Source organism: Polyodon spathula, chromosome 6 (genome assembly GCF_017654505.1).
Source record: "Polyodon spathula isolate WHYD16114869_AA chromosome 6, ASM1765450v1, whole genome shotgun sequence".
Classification (NCBI taxonomy): Eukaryota; Metazoa; Chordata; class Actinopteri; order Acipenseriformes; family Polyodontidae; genus Polyodon; species Polyodon spathula.
The window spans coordinates 13,527,527-13,543,924 of NC_054539.1; the positions used below are offsets into that span (position 1 = coordinate 13,527,527).

Consider the following 16,398-nt stretch of genomic DNA (forward strand, 5'->3'; position numbering starts at 1 on the left):
CACTAAGAACATTACCATATATATATATATACACACACACAGTGGCTTGCAAAAGTATTCAGACCCCTGACCAATTCTCTCATATTACTGAATTACAAATGGTACATTGAAATTTCATTCTGTTCGATATTTTTTTTTAAAACACTGAAACTCAAAATCAATTATTGTAAGGTGACATTGGTTTTATGTTGGGAAATATTTTTAAGAAAAATAAAAAACTGAAATATCTTGCTTGCATAAGTATTCAACCCCCACACATTAATATTTGGTAGAGCCACCTTTCGCTGCAATAACAGCTTTAAGCCTTTTGGGGTAAGTATGTACCAACTTTGCACACAGTGTCGGAGTGATTTTGGCCCATTCATCTTGGCAGATTTGCTCCAGGTTGTTCAGGTTGGTTGGACGACACTTGCGGACCGCAATTGTCAAATAGTGCCACAGATTCTCAATGGTATTGAGATCAGGACTTTGACTGGGTCACTGTAGGACATCAACCTTTTTGTTCTTGAGCCACTCCAATGTTGCTTTGGCCTTGTGCTTGGGATCATTGTCCTACTGAAAGATGAATTTCCTATAAATCTTCAGTTTTTTAGCAGACTGAAGCAGATTCTCTTGCAGTATTTTCCTGTATTTTGCTCCATCCATTCTTCCTTCAATTGTAACAAGATGCCCAATCCCTGCTGATGAGAAGCATCCCCACAGCATGATGCTGCCACCACCATACTTCACTGTAGGGATGGTGTGTCTTGAGGCATGGGCAGTGTTAGGTTTGCACCACACATAGCGCTTTGAGTTTTGGCCAAAAAGCTCTATCTTGGTCTCATCTGATCAGAAAACCTTTTCCCACATCGCAGCTGGGTCACTCTCCTGCTCTCTGGCAAACTCCAGACGTGCTTTCACATGGTACTTTTTGAGTAACGGCTTCTTTCTTGCCACCCTACCATACAGGCCAGTGTTATGCAGAGTTCTTGATATGGTTGACTGGTGCACTATTACTCCACTCCCAGCCACTGAACTCTGTAGCTCCTTCAAAGTGATTGTTGGCCTCTCTGTGGCTTCTCTCACAAGTCTCCTTCTTGTTTGAGCGCTGAGTTTTGAGGGACGGCCTTTTCTTGGCAGTGCCTGGGTGGTGTGATGCAGCTTCCACTTCCTGATAATTGATCCAACTGTGCTCACTGGGATATCCAAACACTTGGATATTATTTTGTACCCTTGCCCTAATCTATGCATTTGTATTACTTTATCTCTAACTTCTGTAGAATGCTCTTTGGTCTTCATTTTCCTTCAGATTCATAGCCTTACCAATGATCCTTCAACAGTGGGGTTTTTATCCAGAAAATGTGACAGCAACTTTAATGGTTCACAGGTGGAGGCCAATGGTAAGGTAATTGTGTCCTCGTTTGGGCAATTTCTTTCATCGGTGCAAACTGGGAGCTTCCACAGCACAGGGGTTGAATACTTATGCAAGCAAGATATTTCAGTTTATTTTTCTTAAAAATATATCCCAACATAAAACCAATGTCACCTTACAATAACTGATTCTGAGTTTCAATGTTTAAAAATAAAATATCAAACAGAATGAAATTTCAACGTACCATTTGTTATTCAGTAATATGAGAGAATTGGTCAGGGGTCTGAATACTTTTGCAAGCAACTGTATGAAGATCAGAGTATATGAAGATCAGAGTGCAATTTGCCAAATTTCTAGTGGAGGAGATCAAATACAAAAACTACAAAACAGTAGGCAAGCCTACAGCCTACACAACGTTGATCCATCACTCATGTACCAACATCTGCCACCATGCAGATGCAGTTTTTGTCATTTAAAATGTTATTTAATTCTCAGTACCTAAAATGCAATAATAATGTATGTTTATTATCAACCGAACAAGTAATTGCACATAACTGTAATAACTTACTCCTGTATGCTGTGATTTTACCTCAAGAATCATTGAGCATGGAACATACATATTTTTGACTGCCCTGATTTGCAGTACATGCCAGTTCAACCCGCTATGTGATGTTGTGGGTAGCATTAGCAAACAACCGCTGCTAAACTTACCCAAGCCCAACAGAAACCCAATCCCCCAAAAAATAAAACACAGAAAAATAGAGGCAAAAAAAGTCTGATTAAACACTGAATATTTCAATAATTACAATTGATCTTAAATATGCAGCATGTCACAGCTAACTACTAACACCAGCTAAACAGAAATTAAATGTAATTTACAGCCACTTATACATCATTCATCAGTTAGAAATTGAAGAGTACTTAATCCTGCATTTTAATTTGAATGAGTTAGTTTTGAATGCAAGGTATTATCTCAGTACCAAGCCATGCTGGCCTTACTCCAACACACACACACACACACACACACACACACACACACACACACACACACACACACACACACCCTTGTCAAATGTAATTTTGTCAATGTACAATACAGGGTAATTAATGTACAATATAAAATAACAGTCTTCTCTCTTGCTCTTGTTCTGCCTTTCCTTTTACAGGTAATAGGGAAAGACTATGTGCTTTTATCCAAGATGATCTATAGAAAATAATTAACACAGAACATCTAGAACCAGATAATAATATATACAATCTGTTAATCTATTTCTTTGTTGCTAGCTGCAATTCTGTGGTAGCTTCCAGGTGATTAAAAAGGGACACAAGTGATTACATGGATACAAACCATAGTTAGTAATGATAAGCATAATGTATTACCTGTTAAACTGGATAGTGATTCAAAACCCTGTTTAAAATGTAATTGAGTTTACAGGTATTTGTTATTATTATTATTATTATTATTATTATTATTATTATTATTATTATTATTATTAATATTTAATAGACTACAACTGTAATAAGAACATTATCTAATTAGCTCGACCTTTATTTTCAGGTTTCAGACTGAAGTTAATTATGATACATTAGAAATACGAGATGGACCTGCTAACTCATCACCATTAATTGGAGAATACCATGGTACCCAGGCTCCCCACTTCCTTATCAGCACCAGCAATTACATGTACCTTCTGTTCACCACTGACAACAGTCGGTCCAGTGTGGGCTTCCAGATTCGTTACGAGAGTGAGTTTTCTGTGTTTCATTGAGATTTCTATTCATATGTGGGATGGCATTATTATTCAGCTCAGAATAATATTAGTATAATGTGTGGATTTAATCATTTTGTACAGTCTTATACACTGCTGAGCAAAAGTCTTAGACATGTTGCATTTTTGTGCTCTGATGCATTACGAGCATCAACAATTTACTGAAAGCCTCCACTAGTGTTTTCTACTATTATAACAACCTTGACTTGCATAAAGAAGGAAAAACATTGAGTGAAATTACTCCCATTGCTTGATTTTGAAGGTGTGGTGTCCGAAGCATAATCAACAATTACAGTGTTTTTGTCAGAAATCAAGCTGGAATGGGGTGGGGGGGTAGCTTGTTAGAGAAAATTTACTTAAGGTAATAATGCATTACAATTTGCGATCTAAAATATTGGGAGCTTCTTGAGTCCCTCTGGGAGATGACTATCTATATTGGGAGTCTCCAGACAAAATCAGGAGATTTGGTAGGTACGATAATGTGTTTTTCAAACTTTTGGCAGGGCAACTTCTTGAACTCCATAGAGTTCACACAGACTGTTAAAATTTCTAAAAATGTCATAAAATCGCAACTCAAGGGAATATACAGTTCATCTGCATAGAAACCCATGTTTTTTTTTTCTCCTATTGGGCAAATACTGTAATACTGTGAAAACCTTTGTATAAGTCTATTTTAAAGGTATGTTTAGGGGGTCCTATAAAGGGGGAGCGACTTATACACTGGTGTGACCTGTAGGCTTTTTCCTGAAAATGCTGTCTCAACAAGGGGAGGTGGGGGGGGGTGACTTATACACCGTTTTTTACGGCATCATGCACATTATGATGATGAACCGTACCATATGTAATTAGATGTGCATTGGTTTCTGGTACATAGGCATAACATACTGTACATAACATAGAGTCTCTCAGACACAATTTCACATATATAACCTCAGATCTTTGTATGTTTTAGGTTTGAATATCTAGTGCTTTACTTAAAAAATAAATAAATACAAAGTCAATGTACTAATAAAGCTGACAAATAAATGGTTATTATTTCGGTATAAGATTGTCATTCAAGTAATTTTTGTTTTTAGGTGTCATGTTGGAGATGGATTCCTGTCTAGATCCTGGTATCCCTGTAAATGGAAAACGACATGGGAACAACTTTGCAATTGGTTCCAGAGTGTCATTTAGTTGTGATCAAGGATACACGCTTAGTGATGAAGAGCCAATTGTTTGTGAAAGGAACCATCAGTGGAACCACGCATTGCCCAGTTGTGACGGTAGGTATTTTACAGTCCTTAGCTAGAGTTTATAGAAAGAGGTTACAACATTTGAGGAATGGCGAGTTAACTTTTCCAAGACACCCAGCAGCAATAAAAGCAACCTCAAGAGTGCAACCTCAGTATTGATAACAAGCCTTTGTATGAAACAAATTACATGGAATTGTATGTGATGGCAGATTAAAGGTACCCAATGACTCAGAATTACTGACATGTTAAAATATGAATTTTCAGTGACCATTTAAATTATTTCTTGCAATTGACAAAAAGCTGCAGCATATGAAATGAACCGAATAAGTCAAAGAAAAGCAATAGGCAAGTTTATGTTAATAAACTGTAATAATAAAGTAACAGACAAACTAACGTTAAACACTGTCAAACTAAATTAGCACAGCACTCCTGCACATGTTAAAAATGTAGCAACAATATACAAGAAATGCACATTATTTAACAGAATGGTGAAGCAACTCAACAGAATGGAAAACGCCAAATTGTTCAACGACTTATGTCTGATTCAGGTTTTTTCAAGAGCTCGAACAATTTCCAACTTTTTGTAGCAAAAGAAACAGTGGCGCATTTCGCCATTTGTTTACATGCCATTTTGTAGCGATGTGGTGCACTCGTAGAAATCAGAATACAAAACAAGTCAATGATATGGCGGCTGTTCTGGAAAGATTTAATAAACTACTCAGTGTGCCTCAAGACACTCTCGTGATGACAAGTCACTTTTGAAAAGACTGAATAAACCATTTCAATTTAAGTTTGATGATAAGTTTTCCTGTTGTAAAACATTACTGTATTCATTGTGAACGAAGCGCTATCGGTGCCAAGTAGGTGTTCTTTTAAGCAAAGTTCCTGTTCCTTTAGCCAGAGCATTTACAATGGAGAAAGATCAGTTTCACAGAAGGGTATTCTCTAGGCGAAGTGTTCTCTTAGGAGATGTTCTTACACGTGAAGACTACTGTACATACAAAATCGATGCCCAAAATTGCACTTGTACATTTATTTTGCCTGTCACTCAAAGAATGGGCATATCGAAGATTGATTCTGTTTCATAACAAATTAATGGTATAGGTTGGAAGGCATTCAGTGTTTCTTCCTGCTACACTGCTGATGGTAAGTCACAGTGAACAAACCCAAAATCTTTCCTTACCTCATGAGAGATGCCTTGCTGAATTACAATACTTTATAGTTCCTTTGAGATCTAATGGTTGCATGTTTTTTTACATACCTGGTTGCTCTATATATATATTTATTTATTTATTGATTGATATTGCGGTATTTAAAAATATCTAACAATTCAAAATGCCAGATTGCATTACATTCCGAAAACTACCAAAACCTACAGAAGGAGTTATAAGTTACAATGAGTATACACGTGTATGCATTTGTACAATGCAGATTACCAGTTAGTAATATATTTGTACAATTTTTTAACAAGCTGGGGGTCCTCCTATGAAATCCGTGCCTTTAATGTTTCAGGGTTTAAATCCAGCACAGGGCAGAAATCTAATTCAGCATTGATTGAGTGGAGTGGGAGGGGTGTCATGTCTGGATCAAGGTGCGCTCACAGAGGTTTGAGGGAAAGCTCACAGAAGACATGCAAGCAGTGTGCGCCTCTGTAACCTGCACCTTATCTTTCATGAGCACTCAATTCACAATTACCAAAATAGTTGCATAGAGCTGTGAATTAATGTGGACATTATTTTACCTGAAATACTGGACGTTTCTTATTCTGGTTCAAGCATAGCTTTCTAGCTTGAACCTTGAATAATGTGCTGCATAGGTAAAACTATCCCCTCTCATCATTTCAATATAAGAAGGCATCACCTTCTTATAGCTTAGCTCCCCCCACCCCCTCCCACCCCCCGTAGACACAGACAGCACGTAAACACACGTACACAGCAGAATTACAGTACACAGGAAACACTGTACAAGCATTAAAGTACAACACAAACGCACAAATCCTTACAATACTATTACAACAACAGCGCTCTCTTGAGGGAAGAGAGAAAACATGGAGAAACAAAAGGTCCTCACCCTAGTTGACAGTATTAACTGGGAAAGACAAAGTGCCAGAAAAATTTGGCTTTGGAAATATGCAGATATAGAACATTTTGAAACAGAAAGGAGAACTGGTAAGATAGTATGAAAACAATGTGCACGGCCATCGAAAAAGACTTAAAAGAGCAACTAACAATGAAGAAATCAATGCCTTATGCTGGCATTGGTTTCAAAATGCAACGAAACGACAAATGCCTGTATCGCGGCCTTTGATTCAGTCACTGGCATTGAAATTTGCAAAGGATTTAAGTATAGGGTATAAAGCCTGAGACCAACTGATGACTGTCCCTTGAGTGGTCTCTTAATACAGGTTTCACTGTATTTCACTCTATTTTCGAATGGGGATTTCCCCTTTTAAGTTGCTTCAGGCATGCCTCTCACACTCATTATAGCTGTTCAGTAAGACTGAAGTCTGATAGCATAGATGATCAAAGAATGTCAAGCATTGTCTGTTGTATAAGTATTCCCATGACAACTTATGTGTGGACAGGGATGTAATAATTCATGGTTGTTTTATTTTATTTTTATTTGTATGGGTGCCAGGTTGAAACTAATGTTAAAGACTGAACAATATTTGTTTTTAGTTCAAACAAATAAAGTCACTGCAAGGCAACTATAAACAATCAATTCTAATAAACTGAGGGACTGCATTTGAAGTTTATAATATTTAAAAAGGGAAAGCTTAAGATCACTTGTAGTGGCCTCGCTTTACTTGTGGTGTTCCCTTTGTTTTAATTAATCATTATATTCTGGTTCTGATATTTCTTTTATCAGACAGATTGTTGTACAACTAGCTACCCTTTAAATGAATTGACGAGAGGAGCAAAAAGAATACCATTTTTGTGGAGACACTTGTTATTTGAGGACTGATTCTGTGATAGTGGGTTGCAAGAAAGCTTTCGTGGCTTCATGGCCAATTTGTTTGAAACCCTGCAGATCACCTGACCACAAGATGTGATAGTCTTGTGGCCTTGATAACTGATGTCTGATAACTGATGTAACCAGATTGCTCTATATCATTCTATCAAAGAGATATGGATGTGTCTTGAACAGACTACAGAAATATAAAGCATTTCATTACAGAATGTATTCATTGTAATATGATGATTGACTTACAACAATCACCAATGTATTAAAGTCATTAGGCTGGTCTATGTTATACATCTTGAAGTTAACTATTTATTTGTTTACAGTAGATTGTTATCAACAGGGATCCTAGTTTTCCGCAATAAAAAAAACAAAACATTAATTATTCTCTAAAAAAAAGAATTAAAATAACAGGCTAAAATCGAGTCCAGTGTGACATCATAAAGGCTACGATACACTATGCAGTTTCGGTGCAATCCGATTGTGTGATTGCATGCAGTCGCAGCTGATCGCTCCGGGTGCTATAGGGTTATTTGTGGGGTTTAATAAAGTGTATACATTTTAAACAAAAAACTTAAACCCCCACAGATATTTCCCCTTTCGTAACTCGGTATTGTATAAAATAACAATGAAAATAATACGCCCATCAATTAATGAAACAATTACTCCTGTTTAGTAAGAATAATAACCTCTCTCCTCTCTCTCTGTCTCTCTCTCCTCTCTCTCTGTCTCTCTCTCTCTCTCCTCTCTCTCTCTCTCTCTCTCTCTCTGTCTCTCTCTCTCTCTCTCTCTCTCTCTCTCTCTCTCTCTCTCTCTCTCTCTCTCTCTCTCTCTCCTCTCTCTCTGTCTCTCTCTCCTCTCTCTCTCTCTCTCTCTACATCTACTAAATCTCTCTCGGTCTCTCTCTCTCTCGGGAAAGCTATCTCTCTCTCTCCCTCTCTCTCTGTCTCTCTCTCTCTCTCTCTCTCTCTCTCTCCTCTCTCTCTGTCTCTCTCTGTCTCTCTCTCCTCTCTCTCTATCTCCTCTCTCTCTCTCTCCCTCTCTCTCTGTCTCTCTCTCCTCTCTCCTCTCTCCTCTCTCTCTCTCTCTCTCTCTCTCTCTCTCTCCTCTCTCTCTGTCTCTCTCCTCTCTCTCTCTCTCTCTCTGTCTCTCTGTCTCTCTCTCTCTCTCTCTGTCTCTCTCTCTCTCTCTCTCTCTCCTCTCTCTCTCTCTCTCTCTCTCTCTCTCTCTCAATACCATGTGTCTGTTTTCCTTTTACATTTTTTTTAACAAATTAGTGATTCTTAAATAATACTGTATTTCACTGAAATGTGGCATTTTAACTGACATACTGAAAGGTCTGAGCTGGATTGCTTAGTAACTCCTGCTCAATTGTCACCTTGCTATCATATCAAATGCACGTTTACTTGGTTGCTTGTCAGTAAGGCTGTGATTACAACACAACTTCAAATTCCACCTTAACGAAAACAAAACAAAAAACAAAAAACGCTTTCACGGTTTAGCTAATGATGTTGAACTAGTGCCATCAGTCAATAACATAAACAAACCATTTCACTCTAAATATTACAAATACTTTAGTGTAGTAATAATAATAATAATAATAATAAAAAGAAAAATAGTATTCATATTAGTATCTCCGAGTTAGTGTTTGCTATTGCCAAATTCATTGACCCGACCTTTAGGGGTGATTTTTAAACAGGCTGGCACTGGCTGCTGAAGTAGATTGTAAGCCACTTATCAACATTAATGCGACAGTGACCTCATTTAACCTCTGTACATCAGAAGCTGTTATATTGAACAAGTATGTTTATGTAAATTTATAGCAAAATTGTCTGTGTTGATTTTCATATATGATAAATTGATTTGGTTATCAAACAAATAAAAAGCCTTGCATGATTTTTGCCCCGTCCGCAAAACAAAAAATTCCCCAACAGGATAGAAAATCCATGTTTTTCCGCATTATTCCACAGCAAACTGATTCCTCGGATCCCTAGTTATTAAGTATTGCTCTATATTTTTTGTTAGAAAGAACATTGCAACAATATTTGAATCATTATCAATGTACATAATTGTATTTAACCTTTTTCATTTTTGTCAACCAGCTTTATGTGGAGGATATATGTATGGTAAAAGTGGAACAGTGCTATCTCCCGGGTTTCCTGATTATTACCCAAACTCGCTAAACTGCACCTGGACCATAGAAGTATCTCATGGAAAAGGTAAAAAAGAGAATATGCATTACCTGGGATGTGATTGGAGTGCTTTGTGATTTATTTATTTTTTTATGTGAAGACTGCATATCAATTATTCGAGAGATGCCAGGGACATCTCGATCAAAACATTTTGATTGTCTTTAAATTAGTTAAAAGAAAGTGTAATACCTAACATGTGCTTATGCAACATAAATATTTGAACTGCTTTTATACCATCAACAAAACTAGGGAGTAGTCGTAGTTGAATGGAGTATTGTTTTGTGTGTTGAATGAGACTGCATTCCAACTGTTCTATATTTCACGCCATTAATTATTAATATTTTTTCACATCAAGACATCTACATGATTTCTCTTCTTTAAATTTACAGGAGTACAGATGCTTTTTCACACATTCCATCTTGAAGATTCTCATGACTATTTACTTATCACAGAGGATGGAATCTTTACTGAGCCTGTTGCACGGCTTACTGGATCTGTCTTACCGCCATCCATCAAAGCAGGCCTCTTTGGAAATTTTAGTGCACAACTGCGGTTTATTTCAGACTTCTCTATGTCCTATGAAGGCTTTAACATAACATTTTCAGGTGGGATAGCTTTGAATCTTTGCTTTAATTTACTACACCTGTCATTATGACATGTGGTGTCATTATTTTACCTCAATAATAAATACACATTGATGGATGTTTGTATTATAGTTATAAATTGTGTTTGTCTGCTGGCTGTGGATTCCCCCCTTGTATAAAGATACCTTTCTGTGAATGATATAATTATCAGTAGAGGTAGATTATATATATATATATATTATATATGCTATATATTATATATAATATATAATATATATATAGATATATATATTATATATCTAGGGCTTATAGTTCCCAAGACCTATCAGTATTTTTTTTTTTTTTGGAACCGATAAACCTGGGTTTCGGCAACATATTGTTAATAGTGTCAATGATTCAGTACTCTTTCTACATAAAGAAAACGTCTTTCAGAATGTGGGCAGTGTGCAAAGACATTGCTACTGACCAATCACCAATTTTTGTGGCCCTACATAATAGAATAAATTCATTTGAGTGAGTTTGTGACTGGAATGGGCTGCAAATAAACAACAACTCTGTAGTGTTGTAAGACTATTTTTGTTATTGTTTAGGACCAAGACATTCAGGACCAATAATGAGTGTGTTATGGTTTGCCTTCTAATTGTATAAAGTTATTGAAGGGTCTTGTTTTCAATAAGCTGTATTGACAAACCAGGAATGAGCTGGGTTGAGAAGTTGCAGAACAATGGGCTTCATTTACGAAAGGACACTAAGCATTATGGTGCAACATAATTGCAATTCGTGTGCACGTTCAGGATTTCCGTATTTAATTTAATTGTATTCATTATCGCACGGAATAGTGGGCATATTATGGCGCACACAGATTTTATTGTGCCACACTATGGTAATCAGAATGAATATGTGGTTTGTATGGTAATGCATGATAATGTATTTAAAAGAGGCACCCCGCTCTGAATACTGAGATGAGCTTTATTCACACATTATTTACTAAAGGGCGATAATCATAGTGTGCACCTTAAATAATTAGTTTGTTTCAAAAGCAGACTTTAACCACTGACAAGCGCAGCATTTAAACCAATTTTTCTGGGCTGAAATCTATCTGGCATCGTGGAGGCATTACATGCATTAAAGTTAATAGAGAAGTGAAAATTGCCTGTAATTAACAGGTTATATTATAATACCAAACAAGATATTATAATTTAAAACAACCGCCTCCACTAGAATGGCTTACTCCTCTGCGGCAGTTTTAGCTTGCGTTGCCTCTGCCTGTCCCCTGCTGAGTGCTGTGTCTGTTCGCTCATTTTCGGTCAATGTAAGCTACCTCCACCTTTCACAATAAGCCACTGACCAAAAGATGGGGCTGGGGCTTTTTATATCACAGTGGTCACGGGTAAATCTTGTACATTATCGTGCACATTAAATTATCGCTCACAATACATGTAGTGTGCATGCTATGGTATGTAAATTAGCCAAATAGTGTGCATGTAAATTTAGGCTTTCTCTGTTAGAAAAAGGGACAGTAAATTTAGATTTATGGTGCACGTTAGGCTCACTACTTAGTGTGCAGTGTCATGTTTGAGCCGTATAAAGGTAAAGCTCAGGAAGAACAGTACTCCCGGTGGTTTAAAGATTTTTTATTCATGTACTGGGCCCAAGTGAAATGAGCCTAAGAACCCAATAAACCTTTTAAGAGAAACTAAAAATCAGTCACAACACTATAATAGGATAACAGCTACCTTCAGAGAAACTATATTTGTTAAGAATATACACCACTTTTGTTCAGAACACATTCTGAATTTAAAAACATTTTTTGTTTACAACATAGTTCTATCTTACAAGAATGTTATCCTGTTTTTAAGGTTTTGGAAAAAAAAGAAATGTAGCCTGCTTTAGAGAGATTATGTTCATCAAGAGTTTAGGCCCTCGATTTAAAATCGATAAGTTTAAAAACAATAATCCTGTCAATTCTAAAAAGCTTTATAAAATTCAATACCATGTTGTTCAGGCATACATAAAAACCTTATCCACCCATTTAAAGGAACCACTATCAATTACCATATAATAATCACATATAAGACATTCTTACCCTGAATTAGCTGCTTTCAGAACAGGCACATGATGTCAAATGGCTGAGAGAGTTTTCAGGCAGGGTTTTTAAGCAGTGTCTCAGGCAGAGTTTTCAATCAGTTTGAGGATTTCAAAGCAAAGGCTGGACCACTTCTAAATCACAGTCTGTGATGCATTAATAAAGAATGCTTAAAAATGACTTTTAGTAAAAATGCAAATAATGCAATAGCGTTTGGATTATACTGTAGGAGCATTATGTTGCTTTTTTCATATTATTAAACAAAGATAATCATTTTAGCAAGCATAATATTCAGTAAAGCATCAGAAACACAGTAGTTCGTGAAAAGGTCAATGTAGGGTTTGACCCGGACAGTCCGGGAATTGGCATCTGTGTTTAACAAGTCCGGATGCCCTAATGTCCGGTTTTAAGTTAAACGAATAAGAAACACCAACCTCCCTATAATATGTTCTTTGACGTACATTAGTTGCTTAAACTATTTCCACATTGTTATTAGAAATGGACTGTTTAGTACTGATCTGTACGTTCTACTTTGTCCCCAACATTTGAATAATGCTGAGGACAGCGAACATATCCATGTGATATAAACAATCCAATTGAGGGGTTGCAGACATGTGACCATACTGGCGATCAAAACAACAACGACAGCAAATGCAAAAGTGCTATCTTTCACAGCAAAATATTATGTATTTGCAACCACAGACCACACTTTGACGTGATTTGACCGAGTTTCTTTTTTCCTTTTAAGAAAACTTACTTACATGTTACCAATTAAGACAATACACATTTTCAATAGTTGGTTTCAAAATACAGTAACAATATTAATTATATACAGTATTTTTATGTTATTTGTATATAAACGTTTAACATCTTTCGTAAATAGACTCGCAGTTATTTGGTATAGAAGAGTATTGTAACTTTGGATGATTTTTTTGTTCCTGTAAAATCAACTTCAGCAAGTGACAGCTCAACAGTTAAGCTAAGAGACTGTGCTAAAGACTATGCTGTGCAAAAATATTTAAGGTACATTGATAACGATTTCTGTTCATTTTTCATGTAGCCTAAAATTAGAGGTAGATGAATGCAGTTTGCATTATTGTGCATTTAAATGTGTTATAAATGATGATGGTTCAATGACTTCACGTTGAAGTTCAGTAAAATAGTGATTATAACATAATTCATTCTGTAAGGACTGGGAATCACCAACCCACTGTAATCTCTGTTTAAGTGTGTTAATATTTCTGGAAAATTGTTTCTTCTTCTTCTTCTTCTTCTTCTTCTTCTTCTTCTTCTTCTTCTTCTTCTTCTTCTTCTTCTTCTTATTATTATTATTATTATTATTAAGTTGATCACGCTTAGTTGTATAACTGATTTTTCAGAAATATCTGTATGAAATCACGGAACCATCAGTTTATAGGTCTCACTTGAAAAAGAGGTTTTAATCTCAATGTGATCTCCTAGTAAAAAAACGAATAATAATTATAACATTTAAATGCACAATAAAGAAAACTACATTAATCTACATGTAATTTTAGGTTTTTGGTCTGTGGAAAAGGTGGCAACCCTGGGTCAGTGTGGGATTTTTTTTCTTTATCAAAAGTATCAGCTGGAAAGCAACCATCTTTTTTTTTATAAAGATCCGAGGTGTGATTTTACAGATAAAGTGTTAGTTGAAAATTACAGTGGTTCATTTTTCAGAGAAATTGGTAACTTGAAAGTTTATTTTTAATTATAGAAAGTTCAGTGTGTGGTCATACTCAGAGAAAAACTGTTTATCTGCAGGCAAGCAAGCTTTTTTCTTCAGGGTCAAGCTGGATTCCTCTTTTTCTGTCTTCTTTGACCGAGGTCCATTCAGTCAAGGTGAAACCCTTGCTTCAGATCTCCTCTCCTCTCCACGGCAGGCTGCAGAACCAGCCCCTGCAATTCACCAAAACTTCCCATACTTTACGCACCACTAAATCAGACAAAGATCCTGCCTGATCATCTGTGCTTATTTTATCTATTTTCCACGTCAGGCCAGGCCTAAGGATCTTAACTAGCCTCGTGACAGTATGTTACAGCTACATTTAGTGCCCTTTCATAAATATGGCCCAATGTATACGAAGTGTGAGCTGCAGTAATACAACTGGAAGAGTGTAATATGGCTGCATACAGATAAATTATTGATCTACAAGTTATTTCTTCACCATATCTGAACCTGAACATACGGGCACGATAAAGGGGTGTAAAACTAAATATTTCTCACAATTTTCGGATTCAAAATTCAACCAGAGTTCTCCTGAATCCTAATGTGGACATCCTCACTTCAACACAGTAAGTTAAAGTTTGTATATGCATTGGTAAAATGTATATGCAATGTATCATAGAAACTGAAAATTGATGCCTTGATTTGATCGTTTATTTTTAATAACCGGAAATAATTGATTTTGCCAAATAATAAAAAAACACCCCCGAACTCATTAAATAATAAAAATCGAAATAAAAAATCGAAAAATTCAAGTCCTAATTGTAGAGCATGAATAGCTATGTAATTAGACTATGCTATGTAATTACCATGGATCCTACTTCTCTGCAATAAAAATATATAAATAAATAAATAAATTCTCTGATAATAAAAATCTTTGTTATTCTGCAAGTAAAATAAAAGGCTAAAATTGAGTCGCCCCCCCCCCCCGTCACATTATAAGATACACAAACAGTACTATTGAATAACAATTAACACACTTACCATTTCACGTTAAACATTACAAATACTTCTGTGTAGTAATAATAAAAAAAAAATATTAGTTTTGTCATCTGGACAGCTATTGCCAAACTCATTTATATGATCTTTAGGGGTGATTTTTATTGTTTTCGGCATCTTTAAACAGCTTGTTCAATAATAACAACGCACTGACTACTGAAGAAAACTGCAGCTACTTTGCGCCTCATTCAGCCTTGACCGCTACATCCGAAGCAGTTTTATTGAACACATATGTTTATGTAAATGTTAAGTAAAATTGTCTGTGTTCATGCTTATATATATGATAAGTGTATTGATTTGGTTATCAAACAAACAAACAAACAAAAAACCTTACATGTTTTCTGCCCTGCCCCAAGTGTAAAACAAAAAATTATCTGAAACCATAAAAAATCTGTGTTTTTCTGCGTTATTTCGCAGAAGATGGATTCCTAGGATCCCTTTTAATTACATAGTAAGTACACTGTAGTTCCATTAAAATCTTTTTTTGAACAACGTGCATGCTAAACACTATGGCACAGGCCATTTCAATGTAATAACATACTTATTTCACAAGTAGTTAATATGTATGAGCAGAAAACCTGTTGTTAGTCAGTTAGTACCTGAAACGTTTACAAGAAACACATTAGATTACCTTTGCTGTGTCCCATGTTGCCTTTATCGTAGGGTTTTTAAACATGTTGCAGGCTGTCGACTTTTTTAAAAAAAATGTATCAGTAATCAACTGGGCAATAGATTTATTAATATTTACTGTGGGAGAAAAAAATATCTTGCCGTGTAGCCAGACCACACTCGCTCCCAACCCATTGCTGGTTTTTTGTTCCCACAATATAAGAGCACCAGGATTGTTGAAGGAGGAAGCATCAACTGGATACACTGCGATGTTTGGAAGAAAATCAATCTTTAACCTGGAGAATGTTCCTGAGTAAATGTTGAAAAAAAGTAATTTCCCAATTGATTTACCTGTGATGTGTAAATTCAGATATTGAAACAATCAGGAATATGTTGAGAATAAAATGCTGCAATACCTCTTGCTTATCTGAACCCAGTAGTCCAAACTGAACCACGCTTTCACAATAAATTGCATGATGATTGCAGCTGTAGAAATGTCTACTAAATGCAAGTATCAAAAACATAAAACTAAGACCAGACAAGGCAATTGTAATATGGCATAGATTACTCAGAACAAATCACTAATAGGCAAGGCTGTGTTGAAAGGTTCAAAGGTTCGTCAGGCAGCATTCACGCATGTTTTTTTTTTTCTCTGTTAACAGAAACCGTTTACCAATGTGTGAATATTATAAACCACACATTAAATGTCACTCACATACAAAATTCCATCTTTTGATTTGTATAACACATATTACTTAAACAAAAGTTGTTGTATTAAAAACATTGTTGAAGGAAGAAGCATCAACTGGATACATTACGATGTTTGGAAGAAAATCAATCTCCTGGAGAATGTTCCTGAGTAAAAGTT

At 36.0% G+C, this 16,398-nt stretch overlaps 1 protein-coding gene across 1 annotated transcript in view; it reads left to right on the forward strand.

Moving 5' to 3' along the window:
• Positions 1-16,398, forward strand: part of LOC121316645 (CUB and sushi domain-containing protein 1-like) — a 179,747-nt gene that overhangs the window by 15,536 nt on the left and 147,813 nt on the right. The window contains exons 10-13 of the mRNA XM_041251686.1: positions 2,910-3,097; positions 4,197-4,385; positions 9,419-9,535; positions 9,898-10,113. Of these exons, the coding sequence (XP_041107620.1) occupies positions 2,910-3,097; positions 4,197-4,385; positions 9,419-9,535; positions 9,898-10,113 (710 nt within the window). The remainder of the gene's footprint in view (positions 1-2,909; positions 3,098-4,196; positions 4,386-9,418; positions 9,536-9,897; positions 10,114-16,398) is intronic.